Source organism: Monodelphis domestica, chromosome 2, assembly GCF_027887165.1.
Source record: "Monodelphis domestica isolate mMonDom1 chromosome 2, mMonDom1.pri, whole genome shotgun sequence".
Lineage (NCBI taxonomy): Eukaryota > Metazoa > Chordata > Mammalia > Didelphimorphia > Didelphidae > Monodelphis > Monodelphis domestica.
Genome location: NC_077228.1, coordinates 140,883,859 through 140,903,267, shown reverse-complemented (window position 1 = coordinate 140,903,267; position 19,409 = coordinate 140,883,859). Strand labels below are relative to the sequence as shown.

Genomic DNA, 19,409 nt, shown 5'->3' with positions numbered 1-19,409 from the left:
CCTAACAATGATTTTCTCTTCAGCTGGTCATCAATTTATTTTCAGAATCACTTAACACCCTGTATGCCATGCACTAATGATCAGCTTTGTCACTAGATCTTTTAATCATTTACACATCTTCTAGGTTGTGCTGTGGTTAGTAAGCCTCTCTCCTGCAGAGAAGTTATAGTGCTTTTGGTCAACAATTCTTCATCTTCCTCCTGTGACCCCAATGGAGGTACTACACTCAGAGCTACCCATAAATAAGTCCTTAGTCTACTGGAAATGCTACATTAACCAGCTTTTTCTCTGAAGAGAAGGCTCTAACTATTTTCAGTTATCAGTCTTGGCCAATAGTTGTGAAATGCTCTGCTTTTTTTCAGTTAGCTCTATGATTTAGGATTTATGCTAGATTTCCCTGTACGCTGTTTTAGCTAATGGCTTAGAAAATCTTCCTCTTCATCAAACTTCATCAAAAATAGGAACCAACTCCTCACCTGACATCAGATCTGCCCTTTAATCTCTGCTTGGAACTCTTATTTTAATAGCTCTTCCTTTTCTGAACTCTTCTCTAAACTTCTTTCATTTATGTTAGCCTATACTGACTCCTTGGGTATATAAGATCCATTGTTACTTAACCTTTGGTAAGAGACTTACTTTAGTTTTTAGTTCTTATCATATCCCCAGCTGAAGTGAAGTTCCCCAGGCCTCTATTTTCTCAAACAGAAAAGGGATTGAGAAATGTGGTGGTAAAGAAATGGTTTTAACTTCTCCCCACAAGTCTCTCTTTTTATGCAAAATAATAATTGGTATACTAGTTAGAGAATTCTAAAAGAAATGTTGACCTTTTTCTCACGTTTCCCAAACAGAAATCATAACTTGATTTATGTACTTTTTTTACATCTATGCTTATATAATTTCTAGACATTTTCATCTCTATTCAAACTTCACAACAAGCTCTTTGAAGTAAATAGAACAGAAATTTTTGTACAATTTTACAAAGGAAATAACTTGGGCAGAGAATGTATAACATTTGCCTAATATACAAAAAGTCAAGTCACTCTCTAATTGATAAAGGGGCAAGGGATTTGAATAGGCAATTTTCAGATAAAGAAATCAAAACTATTAACAAGTACTTGAAAAAGTGTTTTAAATCTCTTATAATCAGAGAGATGCAAATCAAAATAACTCTAAGGTATCACCTCACACCTAGCAGATTGGCTGACATGACAGCAAAGGAAAGTAATGAATGTTGGAGGGGATGTGGCAAAGTCAGGACATTAATGCATTGCTGGTGGAGTTGTGAATTGATCCAACCATTCTGGAGGGCAATCTGGAACTATGCCCAAAGGGCACTAAAAATCTGCCTACCCTTTGATCCAGTCATAGCACTTCTGGATTTTTACCCCAAAGAGACAATAAGGAAAAAGACCTGTACAAGAATATTCATAGCTGCACTCTTTGTGGTGGCCAAAAATTGGAAAATGAGGGGATGCCCTTCAATTGGGGAATGGCTGAACAAATTGTGGTATATGTTGGTGATGGAATACTATTATGCTAAAAGGAATAATAAAGTGGAGGAGTTCCATGGAGACTGGAACAACCTCCAGGAATTGATGCAGAGTGAAAGGAGCAGAACCAGGAGAATAATGTACAGAGAGACTGATACACTGTGGTATGATCAAATGTAATGGACTCCATTAGTGGCAATGCAATGATCCAGGACAATTCTGAAGGACTTATGAGAAAAAAACGCTATCCACATTCAGAGGAAAATCTGTGGTAGTAGAAACACCGAAGAAAAACAGCTGCTTGATTACATGGGTCAAGGGGGATATGATTGGGGATGTAGACTCTAAATGAACATCCTAGTGCAAACATCAACAACATGGAAATGGATTCTGATCAAGGACACATGTAAAACCCAATGGAATTGTGTGTCAACTATGGGAAGGGGGAGGGGAGGGGAGGGAAAGAATATGATTCTTGTAACCAAGGAATAATATTTTAAATTGACTAATTAAATAAAATTTCAAAAAAAAAAAGATTTTCCTAACAGAGAGTTAGTGACAAGGAAGGAAAAAGAACCCAAAGTTCCTGACTCAAAGCACATTTCCTGGTAGCTTAAGATGCTATTGGAAGTGTGATTAATGAGCCAAAGAAAGAGATGCTTTTAGGATCTAGAACTTAAAGAGATCTTAGTAATTATCTAGTTAATTTTACATAGGGGGAACAACAGTATCACATTCAAAAGTAAGGATAACAAAGCTGAGAATGGAACCCAAGGTCCTTGATTCCAACTCTACCACCTTCTTCACAGTAAAACATTTCTTCCCTTTCATATATACTTCTGATAAAAAATATATCATAATATTTTTAAATTACTGGGAAATGTCTTAAGTTTCCTTTGAGATCAATGGGACAAAAACTTTTGTATCTTGTCCTTGAATGGCTAAGACTCTTGTTATATAAGACTCTTTATATATCATTATATAAACAGCCCTTTCTCAGCAGGTATTTCTCTGATTTGAGGATTTAGCAGTCATCAGCACTCATGTTTCTCTCTCAGGGGGTCATATATGCTGGAGAATTGCAAAGCTAAGGTTTCTTTTTTCTGTCAAAACAAATGAAACAAGAACTTTATGACTTCCCAGGACAAAAAGCAAATACAGCCTCCCATCTGGTTAAAAATATAGACTTTTAGTTTTTGTTTTGATTGAATCATTTGACTTAACCATCTTTATTACAGACCTTGCTCTGTCTCAAGAATTTGGAATTTACAATTGTAGCTTTTATGACAATACTTTGTCTTTTGAAATTTTATGATATATTTTGCTTTGACACATCAGATACTACTCAACAGATACCCCAACAAATCACTTTACCACATATGTTACTCTGAAAAAATTGTATCAACTTGGCAAAGGGAAAGGAACCCTGGCCCTTAAGTCAGGGGACCCAGGTTCAAATAGTGTAACATGTGAATATAAACATGCAGACATACTTCATGTACCATGTAAACTTATAAACAAGTAAATACAAGATATTTCCAGAACTTCTAGAAGGTAATTTGAGAGGGGAGGGGTTAGGAGCTGAGAGGATAAGGACAGACCCTCTTTGAAAAGTGAGATCTGAGCTGAGACTTGAAGAAAACCAAGAAGGGGTAGAATATTCCAGGTATGAGGGACAACCAGTACAATGGTACTCATGTGATGTATTTTTGAAGAGATGGAAAGTTTTCTCTTAAGAAGGAAAGTATGGTGTTTAATAATGCTTAATAGAGCTCTGTGTATAGTTGTACCTCAGTAAATTCTGTTGATAGTGTCTAGCCTCAGACCTTCATCCCCTCATCCCTCTTTTTACCTTCTAATAGCTCCCTCCCAGCTTGGCATTATTCATATAATGGATCACACACTCATGAGTAATGTTAAATCTGAGTACATTTCCTTGAAATTCACCCACCCTAAAATGTGGTGATAATATTTTGTTTTGTTTTGTTTTGTTTTGTGATTGCCTAATGATTCCTGCAATGGGCACCCCTTCCTTACAGGCAGAGAATACTGTTGAGATAGCTGAGTGACTTTGGTAAAATCACTTCAACTCTCCAGGATTTAGATGGTGTCATCTATGAAATGGAAAAATAATACTTGCTTGATAGTCTTCACAAAGTTGTTAAGAGGAAAAACCCTGTTATGGGCCACAAGGAGGGGGAAGAATTAGATAGATGTTCCTCAAGGTCCCATTCAGCTCTAAAACTCCGTAATCATCACTTGAACCACGATCTTCCTTCCTTCCTTCCTTCCTTCCTTCCTTCCTTCCTTCCTTCCTTCCTTCCTTCCTTCCTTCCTTCCTTCCTTCATTCATTCGTTCATTCCTTTCTTTTTTCTTCCTTCCTCCCCTCACTTTCTTTTCTCTCTCCCTTTTTCCTTCCACTCGTCCTTCTCACCTCCTCCTCCTCCTCCTCCTCTCCTCCCCCACCTCTCTCTCTCTCTCTCTCTCTCACACACACACACATACATACACATACACACACATTTATATAGCACTTACTATGTGTCCATTCCTGAACTAAGTATTAGGTATCTATTCCTAAAACTTCATATGTAAAGATAGACTGCATGACTAAGTCAGGTCTAATTTCCTGGAGCCTCTCCTGGAATAGACCAACTAGGAAAGAAGTTAGTTAGATCTGGGTTTGTAGCTATTTTCTTCAAGCCCCTTTATTAATTTCTTTGTGAGCCTAGGTTGTATGTTTATTTATCTTGGTTTTTTGTTTGTTTCTTTGCTTGGTTCTGGTTCTCTTACTCACCCACATAACCTATGGGATCAATAGTACAGAGGAGTTTTGTTAGAAGCTCTTGCTGAAGCATTCTGTTTTCCTTACTAATGTTAAAGGGTCTCTATCGTACACCACAGATAATTTCTTTGGGTTTCATATATATGACTCTCTCCTTGGATAAGTTACATCTCAGAGGCCTGTGCTCAAGAAGCCAAGGCTGTGGGTTCAGTCCTTGGGTAGGCCAGTGAGCGTTAGCCATAGGCTATCCCCTAACCTTAGCCAGATGGTCTTGCAGATGTGTGTCACTGGTCACGAGGGGATCTGGGTAAGACAGTTTGGACATTTCCCAATGCAGACCCAACCACTAGCCAAACAGCTCAGAGCATGTGCTTTCCAGATGGTTGCTTAGTAACATCATCCTTTCATATGAAGGATAGCATGCTATAATTTTTTATAATTATTTTCAAGTTGTTTCCCAGGCATTTCGAGCTTCCCATTTTGACTGTAAGCACCTTGAGATCAAGAAGTATATCTTATTCTTTTCCCTCCCACTGACCCACAAGACCACATGTAGTTCTCTGCCCTCACTAGGGATCCAGTGAATTATTAACTTCATTAGAGGACTTGCTGTCTGATACCTTAATGAAAGCTAATAAAGTATGATTTAGAGGGACCTAATACTTTAGTATTACTTATTGGTGGATGTGTTTCCCTGAAGCAACATGAATAATTCTTTGACAATCATTGTTGTACTTTAGGGTCATCCAGCCTGTGTGGCTCATATGGTCTATACATAGAATGAGTGCAATGATCTGATGAGAGAATTCTTAAAAATGCATGCTGTAACTGAACTTCTGCAGTAAATACTTAATACTTACTTCAGGAGTAAATACTCTGTGCTTGGCCCATAGTAAGTGCTATATAAATGTTAAAGAAAGATGTGGGGGAGGAGGAAAGAAGGAGAGAAGGAAAGAGAGAAGGAAGGAAGGAAGGAAGGAAGGAAGGAAGGAAGGAAGGAAGGAAGGAAGGAAGGAAGGAAGGAAGGAAGGAAGGAAGGAAGGAAGGAAGGAAGGAAGGAAGGAAGGAAGGAAGGAGAGAAGGAAGGATGGGAGGGAGGGAGGGAGGGATGAAGGAAGGAAGGAAAGAAGGAAGAAAGGAGAGAAGGAAGGAAGGACGGGAGGGATGGAGGGAGGGATGAAGGAAGGAAGGAAAGAAAGAAGGAAGGAATGGAGGGAGGGAAGGATGAAGGGAGTCAAAGAGGGAAAAGAGGAAGAAAGTGAGGGAGGGAGGCAGGGAAGGAGGAAAAGAGGGAAAGGAGGAGGAGGAACAGTGGAGAGAGAAAAAGAAAGGTAGAAAGAAAGGAAGAGAGGGAGTGAGAGAAAGAAAGAAAAAGTCCCTGCCTTTAAGGAACTTAACATTCTAATGAGTAAAGGAAAGGGAACTGAAAAGGGAGTTGGGAGTGGGGAGATGGTACCTGGAAGAGAGTAGTGGTAGAGAAAATTCTATAGCAATGAGTCAGAAATTCAGCCTAGAGAGAGATTAGTATAACTTTGACCTGGTCATTCTTCTTAAATTGGAAGTTCTTGGGAGAAATAGACAATCAGAAGATGATATCTCAGGGCAGAGAGCACTTTGAATATGAAAAGTAATTGAGGAATGGAACTAATTTCCTTGATGAAGAGGTTTCTCTTGGAATGATTGAGAAAGTTTTGGGGAGATAAGTCAGTAGCCTAAAAAGGGAAATTGGTAGAGGTGACTGGAGGAAGGGAGGAGGGAGAGAGGGAAGACTTACACTCTTACCTCATTCTGAAGACTTTTCCTTCATATGACCCTGGTTCATGCATGTATTCCATGGTCCAAAGAAAATCAAAAGGGAGGAGAAGGATTAATTTGTGGATTAATTTGTATTCAGGTTCTCAGAGACGGAGGCTCATTCCCGCTCTATCACTTGATACCACCTCCCCAGTAAGGAAACCTTCAAACAGTGCTGGCGTCCGCTGGGTGGATGGACCAATGAGGAGTACCCAGAGGGGTCTAGGGGAACCCTTTGAAATCAAAGTCTATGAAATTGATGATGTGGAGAGGCTTCAGCGGCGTCGAGGCATTGACAACAAGGTGAGAGCTAACTTGAAACACGTTTTGGGAGCTACCAAGAGAATGTCAGGACAAAGGAAGATCTTCCTTTTTTATATAGTTGTAAGGCTTGTTTGTAATGTTGGCCTTAATTCTCTATATAAATGTCTCTATATAAATGTCCCTATATAAAGGGACAAAGGTTGGCTGGCAGTGAATCAAATCATGATTCTTTCCATAGAAAGCCAAACAAGAGGGTCTAAAGCATAAATATTAACTAAAAGATCAGGGTTGTGAAACATAGAAAGGTTATCTGTGGAGAATGTTGTGGGTGGTATCCCTATCAGGGATGTTAGAGTTCCTTCTATGTAGAGCGCCTGAAAAGCAGCCTTCCCTTTATAAAGTCAGAGAAATGTACCTTTGACATCTGAGTTTCCATTCTGTATCATTGATGCCTCAGACCCAAATAAGTATGTGCCCTGCTAGTACAGAGTACCTTCTGTTTTCTCTTTGGGAAGATCCTAAGTCTGAACAGTCAGCCCTAGGTAGTGTATCATCGTATTTCTTGGAGCAGAGACTTAGTTAAGATTCCTTGGGTTCTTTCCAAGCTTCCAGATGACATGTCCCTTTTTTTATTCAATATTTAGTCATTGGACTGGATAAGTTTGACCTCAAAGTCTTTCTCTCTTTCCTCCCCCAACACCCCCAATTGCCCTCATTGTCTGTGCATTAGGAGGTGATATGTTTCAATGCAAAGCTGAAAATTCTGGAGCATCGCCAACAGAGGATTGCTGAGGTCCGGGCCAAGTATGAGTGGTTAATGAAGGAACTGGAGATGACCAAGCAGTATCTGATGCTGGATCCCAACAAATGGCTCAGTGAATGTAAGTCATGAGGTTTGTTTTCATCATTGTGGTCTCAAGTGCTTTCCAACTAAACAGCTGGACCTTTAAGCCTGGAGCAGAATTAGACTCTCTAGAAGTAAGCACATCCAATTCTCATCAATTGGAGACAGAACTACAACTAAGAAAAGATGGCAGGAACTTTGTACTAGGATGCCAAAATTTAGATGATGCTGACAGCACCATCCAAGGGCACACTTCCTTCCTTTAGGTGGTCTCACTCTAAGTGAGCTCCAACCATCATTCACTCCTTTTTTTCTAGGCACAAAAAACTCCCATTCACAGCTCTGAATAGAGATATTTGAAATGAATAAATAACCCCACTTACCAAAAGCCAAAAAGTGAAGGATCGGATGGAGAGGGGGAGGGTAATTGGGAAAGGAGATACAGGAAAAGGGTGGTAAATATTGCTCCTAATAGATTACTTCTTATGTGTCTCAGTCCAGAGCACCTGAAAATGAGATTTTTTTTCTTTTCTACATGTGGCAGAAGATCACCCAGACATAAAGGCTGTATTATAAATCTGTTCCCACACCACATAATCACACTGCATTTCTAGCCTGAAATTGAAAAGCATTTATAAAGCTCCTAATAGGATAGGATTTGCAATCTTAGAAAAAGGGGGAGAAATACCAGAAGAGTCAGGATGAGGAAAGAAGCCCCAGAGCATCATTTTGGTTTAATAGAAAACCCAAGATCTCAGTGACTATATGAACCCATTTCTGAATAGTTCTTGCAGTGTTTTTGAAGGACATTTCAGTTGTTGCTTTATTCATTATCACATATCTTACTTATCAAATGGTAAATCTAAACTTGGTCTCAAATCTTACATTGATATGGGATCAATGCTAAACACTTAGTTTACTGGGGGTGAAAATAGTTTGCTAGCTCCAGTAATGGCTTACAGGTATATTATGCACTTAATATAATGGCAGATAGAGCACTGGCCTTGAAGCATGGAGGGCTTGGGTTCAAGTACTGCCTCTGACATATATCCTCTCTTTGTGACCTTGGGGAAGTCACTTAAGCACTTTGTGCTAAAGGTAATTCTTTGAGGCTCTAAGAAGCAGAGGAGTGGTTGATCTGCATTGGTAGAAAGAGTTTCCACCCAGGGAAGCTCCCTATGCCACTGAAATCACAGATCTGGTCCTTATGCCTGTCCTTTATATTTTGCAAAGCATATTAAGTGATCTTGTAAGATTACACTCCTGGAGAGTGCTCAGCCCAAACCTCTTTCACCAAATCTAGTGCTCTTTCCACTAATGAATCAGTGCCGATTATGTGCCCTCCCCATCTCCCAGTTTTGATACCTAATGATGACATAATATCACATATATTATGTCATGTATAATATATATTGTTATATAATATAATAATAATAACCTAAAATGAGGTTAGGGCAGCTAGATGGTAGAGTGGACAGAATGCCAGGCCTGGAGTCAGAAAGACTCATCTTCCTGAGTTCAAATCTGGCCTCATTAACTTACTAGTTGTGCAACTCTGAGCAAGTCACCTAACCCTGTTTGCCTCAGTTTCCTCATCTGTATGATGGAACTGGGAAAGGAAATGGCAAACCACTCTGGTCTTTTATGCTAAGAAAAGCTCAAAGGGAGCTATGAAGAGTCAGACAGGACTGAAATGACTTCACAACAACAGCAAAATGGGTACAATCATAGCACCTATGTTGCAAGTTGTTGTGAGGCTCAAAAAAATATAATGTTTGTAAAAAATTCTTAGCACAGTGCTAGGCACATAGTAGGTGCTATATACATGCTAGGCGATGAGGATGATGGACATGTTTTGCTTTGGGAAAGTCACATCACTTCCCTGGGCCTCAGGTTCCACACTTTTTAAAAAACCCATACTTTCTGTCTATAGTAACAACTCTAGGATTTGAACCCAGGCCTGGCTCTTTATCCACTGAGCCAGCTAGCTGCCCCCTGGATTCCACACTTTTAAAGTGAGGGGTTCGATTCCACAGCCTAAAATTCTTTCTGCTGAGGTTGACACTAGTGAAGAGGAGCAGAAGGTTTCCTGAAGAGAAAGCATCTTCAGACGGTTTTCTTCTCTGTCCTGTAAATTTAGACCTTCTCCATATATACAGAGTGTCAGAGTGCCAATTTAGTAGAAAGGGGATTTGGCTCCTCCAGCCTGAGCCCCTGATTTTACAGGTGAGACCTGAAAAGAGGAAGATACTAAAACATGGCAAGTTAACAGCAGAGCCAAGACTAGCGCTTGGACCTCCTGACTCCTGGACAACATCAGCTTTTCTTTCTGGCTTCCATTCCTAATCACCCTGTGCCTGGGTTAATTTGAGTGCTTCCAGGATGCAATTCATCCTTCTTGTCACAGCAGAATTACAGAATCTTTTTGAAACATCTTCGATGGCTCCCAGAATCCAAACTTCTTTCTACATGGCAGCCCCTAGGACTGAGGCAGTCTTGTGGAATGGCCATTGGGCATGGACTAGGGAGACCTGGTTCTAAAGTCATCTCTGACAATGACTGATTCTGTGAATCTAAGTAAGTCACTTCACATCTCTGAGTCTCAGTTTCCTCATCCATGAAATGGGAATAGCGATGTTTACACTCTACATCACAGGGATTTTTTTAAAGGAAAGTGCTCTGTAAACGTGAAAGCAATCAGTCAAGGATTCATTGAGTAGCCACTATGCCTCAGTGGCTTTGTTAGGGGAGCAGGACAGGAAGGCAGAAATAAAATGTTCTAGATTCATAAGGAGCCTAAATCCTATTTGAGGAGAGAAAACTTATATGCATATACATACAAGTGCATATACAAAATAAACACAGTTTTAATCTAGGGAAGAAATTAGCAATTGGGATGTCATCGTAGGATATCAGGGGAAAAAAACCTCATGTGCTGAGCTTAATTTGAAGGAAGTTAGGGATTCTAGAGGTACAGATGAGGAAGGAATGCATCCCAGGCCTGGGGGACAACCTTTACTAAGGCACAGAGAAGATAAAGAATATGTATAAATTGTGTATAAAGAATAGCAAAGGGTTCAAATTTGACCTCAGATATTTCCTAGCTGTGTGACCTTGGACAAGTCACTACTGCCCACACCTTACTACTCTTCTGCTTGGAACCAATATATACCATTGATTCTAAGATGAAAGGTAAGGATTTAAAAAAATTTTAATAAAAATTTAAAAGATAAAGATGGCCAAAAAACCACCAGTTTGGCTTTATAAACATTATAGAAATATGCTAATAAATATTATAACAACTATGTAAATTTAAACACTCCATAAATATTGTGGAATGAATGATTGACTAAAGGAAGCAGAGGTACATTTTTGCTGAGAAGCAAAGGGGCAGACCTCAAATTTGAATTCTATCTCCAAGATCTCTTAGGTATTTAGCCCAGGGCAAGTCACATCATCTTTCTGAGACTAGGTCTCCTCATTTGTGCCCTTAGCTCAAAGTCCCAGGGTGAAGATCAGATGCGATAATGTGCTGTTTAGCTCTCTGTCCATTTCAATTATTATTATTGAATTAAGTATTAATTACATAATCATGTCTATAAGTCTTTAATGTGTGATATTTATTACATGCATGATGCTTATACAAGTAATTGTTATAATTAATACTAGTATAAGTGGGTCCATTTTCAGTTTAGGACAGCCTTAGTCAGATGTAGGATAGAGTATAAATGATTTTTTTAGGAAATGAGTCTAGATAGTGAAATTAGGGAACCTCAAATAAAAGACATCCCACATCCTTTGCAGACATGGGAAGATCCACCAAAATGCAAATTTGCATATATTTTCAGACTTTTTTGATGCCTCAATCAGTCTTCCTGATTTTTTTCTTCTTTGTTAATATGTTAGCATACATGTTAAAATATGTTAACATATACATTAAGATGGCTTTTTGGAAGGGCGAAGAACACTGGGAGAAATTTTGGAGGTGTAAAAACAAAAGATAAAAGAGCCAAGTCACCAAGGCAATAGAGCTTGCCAACTGAGCTGGACATCCAAGTGGATCTGTCTTCTTCCTTTCTGCCCCATTCTCACCATCTCTCTTCTCTCTTGCAGTTGACTTGGAGCAGGTATTGGAGCTGGATTCCTTGGAGTACCTGGAAGCCCTCGAGTGTGTGACTGAGCGCCTAGAAAACAGGGTCAACTTCTGCAAGGCCCACCTCATGATGATCACCTGCTTCGACATCACCTCCAGGCGCCGATAAAGAGAGAGTCAACTCCTCGCCAACCCTTCCCCCGCCCCCAACCCATCTTCCACCTCCATCCCACCCACCCACAGCCCAGGACTCCCCAGAAACAGTCATTCTCAGCTAGGCCCTCTGCAAAGACAGCACCCCAAAGACCATGGAATGAGGATGAAGGTCGGCGGCAAGTCTGGAGCAAGTGTTGAGCGGCAGGCGATTTTTTTTTTCCTTTCGTTTCTCTAGGAAGGGTGCCAACATCAAACCCACAGTGAAGTGAAGGAGCAAAAATGTTGGGAAGCCGGAGGGATATCAAAGGCCCCGCGAGACTGAAAAGAGCACTTTGAAGAACTTTCAAGGACACGTTTGTACATACAAACTGTGTGAGGAGCAAAGGCAACCTTGTTCTTTCTTGGCTTTGGCCAAGAGAGGGGAAGGGTGGAAGTAGGAATGCTGCTGCCGAGAGCTAAACAAAACAGCAACAAACAACAAATACCCCGAAAGACTGTTTAAGTGCCTTGCAAATCTTTATTATCCAAACATTTATGTTCATACTTTCTTGTGTACAGATGGTGCTAGTCAAGAAAATTACAAAACAAACGAAAAAAGGAAAATCAACCACATTTTGGAAATGTATTAATGTATTTACAGCTCGTTTTCTCCTGTTTCTGACTTGCTGTTTCTAAGTAACTTGTGTTTGTAGAGATATTTCCTAATCAGTATCACATATGAATAAATGTTAACTGTCTTTTATGGTTTACCTCCAGTAAGGCCACTCAAACAGAACGTGGATACTGCCTGTCAATAGCCAGTGTGTTTCCAACAAGACTTTGGGGTGCCAGGTGATCTTAGCCACTGCCTTTCACCATTCTCATGGACACTGGGCTTGGCTTGGGATCATTGAGTTTAAGGATCACTTGGGGTTTTGGAGAATGGACGAGGAGAAAGGGGAATACCACCCCAAAGCTAGAGGGATCTCTTTCACCCTCCTCCTCAGCACCCTACCAACTTACATGGCATCTGTGGGCTTCATGTATGGTCCCACCTGGGAGTCCTGGCAGACATTTGGATTCCTATCACCATGCATCTATCATTTATTTGTGTCTTGAAACATGACCCCATGGACTGAAATTTCTTATTTTAACTTTTATTTCCCCAAATCCTTTGAAATAGAAAGTTTGAGCAAATGCAGAAGTCTCATGATTTAGTTTGTGAATTTGTTTGGGGTGGGGCGGTCTTCCATCCTGAGACCTATCCAAAGTATTTATTTGAGTGTGGCACATAGGTTGGGTTTAAATTAATGCAGCTTAGTGCCACAGAAGAGAAATAATCTTAGATAATACCTTCTGATCTCTAAAATACTATCAGAACACTAAGAAATGAAGAAGTCTAATTCTTCCAGGGTCTTCAGTTGTTGTGGATCTATAGAAGGATGCTTTGGCCTTGACCACACTTCTCTTCTCTCAGCCCTAGAGCACAGGGGAATAGGGAGACAGTTCCTTTTCCTCATTCCCTCATATATATTTTCCCAGACTGTTCCTCAAAGACAGAGAACTGAAGCCAGTAAGAATGGGGAGAATGATAGAATAAGAGGAAGCATGCTACAGTTGGGCACTAAAAGTAGAATTAAGATGAGACCATGGGCAAGTTATTCCATTTTCTAAACCTCAATTTCATCATCTCTAACTCCACAGAGTGGCCTTGGGGTTCAAAGGATATATAAATGCTTCAAAATACTTTGCAAATTTTAAAGTAAGAATCAGATATTATCATATATGGTCCCCAGATCCTAGAAGATTAAAGCTTTATACACAAATTGGAATGTGTATCCCCATAGCATTACTTTTGGAGATTATCCCCATTTTACAGATCAAGGATGCTGAGGTCAAGGAACTTCCCTGATAACTGAAATGAGTTAGCAACAGAAGCAAGAATGAAGTACAAGAAGGAGCCTTATCTTCCATCCCAGAGTTCCTTCCACAAATAAGCAGTAATTCAATATGGTGTTGTTTCTCATTAGCTTGTTTCCAGACTTCTTTAGCGTAGACTAGACCATCTGAGGCATCTTACTTCTTCCTCCCACCCCTGTCCACATATGCACACACACACACACACACACACACACACACAGACACACACACACACATGAACTCAGTCCTGGTGATGAGACATTGGAATCTCACAGCCTACCCTGAAATAAAATACCATCTGTTTGAAGCCTGATAGGTTTCTTTTCAGATGGAGAAAAACATTTGGACTTCAAAGCACCATCTTTGGAACCTTATGAATTAAGATACAGTGAAGCTTACATTATTAAATCCCTTACTGGTTCACTGCCCCCAGTGAATTACAATTCCAGACTTGAATATTTCATATAAACCTATTTTTCTACACTCCACAAGGAAGGTTTTTCTTTGGATAGAGGCTTAAATCCTATGGACAGAAGGACTGTGTTGTAAAGAAAGATTGATCTGGAAGAGATTTGATCATCAGTAACCATCCTCTTCATCATCTACAACTATTATTCTTTCCTCCTAAGCCAAGGATAGGTGACCCCCAGCTCCTTACTTGTGACTTCATTTGACAGATTAATCTCATGATTTTGCTAATTGCTCCAGAGCTTATACTCTTAATTTCTTGTACCTATGAAGGTGTCCAGCAGTGACTGGATTTCTTGAATTCATCCAAATCCAAAATCTTTATAGTTTTTGTTCTATGCTAAGCTTTTCTTGAAGTCTGAGAAATTGTGCTGTGTTTTCAATGAAAGGTCTCTGGGACTTTTTTACAACAAAATCAGTTGATCAATAATCCTATTGCTAACCTGAGGTTTATGTCCCCATGGAAATCTTCACCATGTTGCCTTTAACAGGCCATCCTCTAAATGCTGGTGCTTTTCAAGTAGGGAGACAGTGGAGAAATCTCCAGGGATTTGACATCTGAATTGATATGATTCTTCCTTGGAATTTCTTTTCATCTTGCTTCCAATAACATTTCTCTCTTTGTACTTTTGTGCCAGCAGTCTAAGAAACCAACAAGGTAGGATTAAAACCTAGACTGAACTTGCCAAGTAAACTGCCTTCTTAACTCCAAAATAATGCCAATACCTTAAAACCTTAGAACAAGATTATGACATTCCACAAGACCCTTAGCTAGCACCCATCACTTGGAGATCATGTCCATTCTCTTTAACCCAATTTTATATAAGAACTGCCTTAACTTAACAAAACCACATGTGAGGACATGGAACCTTGAACCATCATGTGCCTATCCCAGCCTATGATCCATGTGGATCATGGCCTTCAAGGGCAAAGTAAGTGTGTCCTATTGTGCTGGACATAATTCTGTAACAAAGTAGTTTTTGCATAGTGACCAGGCAGTTAAATGGTTAAAAGAGAACCAGGCATTATTTCTGCTTCAGTGAAGGCTGGAGGAAGAGGGGATGAAGACAGAATGCCTGTCTGCAATTCCATGGACCTTTCCACCAATTAAAAAGATCATGTCTTTAGTTATTTGAAATAAGCATTTAGATAGAAGGAAATATCTTTGGAATTCGTGGATTTTTCAGCAATTGCAGGGGAAATATGCTTCAAATAAAAAGGTACTCTGGTAATCTTGGTTCTGTCTCCCTGGGACTAAATCCATATTGCATTTCATGATGTCTGACTAGTGAGACGCTTCATACTGTGAAGGAGAAATAGTTTTCTTTATCCCAGCTTTTCTTCATCACCTGATATCTACAACCTTTGATCTTTTAGTCCTTGAATTGCCTTCTGCATCACAGAACAACTATGTCTAACTTTCATCTCTCCCTAATAAGAGATAGGAAACACAAGGACTGCTGTTATTTTGTCTGCCAATTGCCATCCTGAACAAAAAGGGCTTGGGATACAAATGGAGGGGTCTGTCCATTGCCACCACGGAAATTGAGAACCACACTGGTCCCAGTCAGCAAGGCCCGCAGGGAGTTCTCCTCCCCTTGAAAGCAGGGATGGCAGATGAGCAGGGATTAGAGTACGAATCTGACCCAGTTTGCTATAAATTAACACCTCCAACCTAAGCCTGATGTCTCATACATTCTGCTGGGAGATTGTAGAGAATTTATTGCAGCCCCACATCCTACTCAGGCATCCCGCTTTATGTTTTCCTAAGGTTCATCTACCAATTAAAATACCTCTAGGCAAGCATATCTACTGTTTGGTTCCTGAATTTCTGCTCAAATGTTCAGCCAGAAATGAGGATATGGTAAGTTCTGGGACACATAGATGATTCCTGTATTTCTTTCTGTGTGTATTTCATTTGCTAACGCCCATTGTTAGCATCAGAAAGTCAGGGAAGCTCTGTGCCTTAAGTCCTAGCTTATTGAGAGTGCCGGGCAACACTTGAGATTCACTGTTAGTGGGGAAATGCCAACAGCAGGTTCTCTTCTCAGTGACCACAAATGGATTCTAATCTAGTTATAGTCTTTAAGCAAAACAAAACACAAGCAACAGTTGGTTTTCCAGTTCAAACTGAAGGTTAATTTGCCCATTGTTGTGTCTTGCTGGAATATTAGTCAACAATTGGAGTCCTCACCCCAACGTAGCAAATCTGACTATTTGACAGATTTTAGAATCCCAGCACTGTGGATGAGTGGCCATGATAATAACCCCAATAACTCTTACTCTGTTAGCAAAATATAATGAGCAGGAACTACAGCTGCCAATTAGTGAGGGCCAACATAACTGTTTGAGCATTGGCCCAAGTTTTAGGGAGCTTTTTTGCTGGCCTTGAGTTGGGAGTTAGTGTCGATTCAGTGATACTCCAGTGTCCGGTACCCATTACCCCAAGGGTCTCACTGATATTTTCCCTTTGATCCTCTAGACATGGAACTAGCACTCTTGAAACTCTAGTATCAATGAGAATGTAGTACTCTTCTCGAATGCCAGAAGTCCAAAGTAAGCCATCTTTCACTGAACCAGATGAAGAGAATGGATATAGGCTACAGGCAGAAAAAAAGGTTGCAGCCCTTTAAAAATATTGCCCTTCTACGCATTAAAATAATCTTTCTCTCTCTCCTCCTCCTGCAGTAGAAATCCAATGAACATGGGGGGGGGAGGTCAGGAGACGGGATGGGCACTTGATTTCTCAACTCACACATTGCAATTCATCCCAAAGCATTTTGCATGCCAAATTTTTGCAAACTGGACATTCACTCCTGCCATGTAAAAGAGATAACCAAGCTAGGGGCAAAGAGGGGTTGGCTGTTAAGCCTGCATTTGCAGAAAGCCATAGAAAAATCCCTGAAACTTACCCCTTAAGCCTCCCTGAAAGAAACATATTCTGCTTTTGAGTGGTCCTACTCTGAGAAACTGAGGAATTCTTAATATAATGGACTTAAAGGGTTCTTAAAGAAAGTTTCAGATTGTATAATCAATATGGTCTAGATAAGGATATACTGCCCCTCATATGTGTGTGTATGTGGGCGCCTGTATGTGTGTGTGGCACTTAGCATAGTGCCTGGCACAAAGTAAGTGTTTAATAAATGGTAAGCACTAACTGACTGACACACAGACACACACATATATGTAGAAATGAACTTTTTTCCTCCAAGATATTCATTCTTTTCTCCCTTTTCCATAGCTGAGGTTGCTAAGAAGTCCTATCTCACACAGTGGTATTTGGTGTATGAAGAGGGTATAATTTATTTGTGAACTCAGGATGTCCTTGTTTTAATAGAGTTGCTTGTATCTGATAATTTATTTACCCTTGGCCATGGCTGGACATGCTGATCAAGGCGTCCTGCATTGTGTCCCACTGCTAGATCCATTCCATTCTGTTTGTGGCTACATGATTGTCCTCCAGCAGGGTCTCCTGGTGGAAAGGTGGGCTTTGGGGGGAGGGGAGGGAGGTAAACTAAGGGAAAACAGGAGCAAGGGTCCAAACCCCAAAGTCCGGGACTTAGCTTGGAACCTTTGGGATCCTATTCTAAAGAACTGAAAGAGGGTGAAAATGAAGTTTTGGTGAATTTGGTGATAAAAGTGAATTTGGAAATGCAGCTTCTGGTGGTCTAAGAAAAGAATCCAGACCCTTAGGAGAATGGTTTATCTATAAAGTCCTGAGAAGAATGTCTCAAGTCATAGGTTCTCTAGGCTTTCTGAGACCTTGTGTACTCTTATAAAGGTTTATTGTGGAGGTAGCCAGAGTTTTTCTATTTGGATTTACCTGGCTCCTGTTTATGAAAGAATTCAGAGCACTTTAGTATTTCTTAACCACCTATATCGGAAGGCATTTTGTAAACTCTTGACCTACCTGAGCAATGGAAAGGGTCTGGAGGCAACCATTCTATTGGGAGGTAGCCAGATCTAAGGTTTAGTCTAGGAGTAAAGATGATGGGGTTCTAGGCTTGGCTTCTCTGTTAACTTGCTGTGTGACCTTGAGCAAGTCACTTAATTTTGCTGAGCCTCAGTTTCCTCAGCTGCAAAATGGGGAATAGTACCTTTCTCACTGGTATGGTGTGATTGCAAAATGAGATTATAGATGTAAAGTGCTATGAAAATATACTCTGTAAGAATGCTAGGGGTTATTTTATAGGTGGAGAAACTGAGGCACAGAGTTCTCTATGACTTGCCTAAGGTTACACAACAAGTCAGTAGCAGAACTGGAATTCAAGTCCATGTTTCTTGACTCTCAACCTTATTCTCTTCCTATTAGACAAATGTTATGTAAATATTTGAATATATTCAGCTACAGAAATGGGCCCATTTACAAACAGGCAGGCAAGAAAAGCTTGATTCCAGTTTTGAAAAAGCAATTAAAGTTCATTTTAAAAATATATTCACTTACTGAGTTTAAAAACAGTGAATTCCAAACAAGTTAATTAAAGCCTCATTTTAAAAAATCTTGATGAAAGTGTTTTTAATTAGTCATTGTTTTTAAACTCACTGTTAACTCAATAAAGGGTTTTTTTAAATTAAGTGCTTGTTAGCTAGAAAGATTTTTTTTATAAGCTTCAATCTTTTTGACCCTGAATCCAACTTTTCTCTTTCTTTAGCTCAGTCTCATCTGCTGGTTTGTAAATGGGCCTCTTCCTGTGTATGCGTCTTATCATAGATATATAAAAGCTAGCTGTTGGTGTGATTGTAATGAAGCAGCAGCAGCAGCAGCAGCTGTTTCCATGATGGACACAATTCAGAAAGCTGCTGCTAGTCACCAACTAGCAGAATAAATCCATTAAATTTGTGCCGTTTCTAGTGTAAAAAAAAAAAGTTTACTGTTTACTGGAAAAGATCTCTGACTTTTTGTGGCATATGAGGTGTGAATTGTTGTCCAAAAAAATCTGGTGTTTCAAAGAATTGAACTCTGGTGGCATTAAATGTTCACTTTTATTCTGCTCATAGTTGTGAATTCCTCCCAGTTCTGTTCATCCGTTAAGTAGGAAGTGAGGCGAAAACTCTGACAGGTGTGGAGAGGAGGGAGATTTGGCACCAGGATACAACCAGCTCTCACCCTGGTGGCTCAGAACACTTATTGGGGAGGGACCCATGAAATCCTACAGCCATTCGGCTGGAGGGGGGGGGGCGGGAATCAAGATCAGAAGAGGCAAACAAGTTTAGTGGAAAGAACACTGACCCTAAATAAAAAGACCTGCTATCAGATCCCACCTCTGAAACTTAATAGTTTTGTGATGTTGGTCAGGTTATTTAATTACTCTGGGCCTCAGTTTCCTAATCTGTAAAATGATGGGGGCAGGGGAGTTGGATAAAATAGTCTCTGAATTACCTTTCAGATCTAGGTCCAGGATCTTATCACCTGAGTTACCTTAGAGAGCCTCAATAGGCCCTTACAAATTCATCAAATGACCCAAAAGACTGGTGGCAATTCGATTTCTTCAACCATCCAACATGGGGTAGATTGGATTGCCTCTAAAAACCTTTCCACTTCTCAGATCTTCTGCCCCTATACTTCTATATCTTGGCAACAGTGAAACAATGTCAGTTCTCTGAACACCAACATT

The 19,409-nt window shown here is 40.1% G+C and overlaps 1 protein-coding gene across 2 annotated transcripts in view; it reads left to right on the top strand.

Moving 5' to 3' along the window:
- The window catches only part of KIF26B (kinesin family member 26B), a 636,727-nt gene extending 617,936 nt beyond the window's left edge, over positions 1-18,791 (top strand). For both annotated transcript variants that reach the window (XM_001377348.4, XM_056816054.1), the window contains 3 exons: positions 6,171-6,373; positions 7,065-7,215; positions 11,292-18,791. In XM_001377348.4, the coding sequence (XP_001377385.2) occupies positions 6,171-6,373; positions 7,065-7,215; positions 11,292-11,440 (503 nt within the window). In that variant the 3' untranslated portion in view covers positions 11,441-18,791. The remainder of the gene's footprint in view (positions 1-6,170; positions 6,374-7,064; positions 7,216-11,291) is intronic.
- The last annotated feature ends 618 nt before the right edge of the window (positions 18,792-19,409 follow it).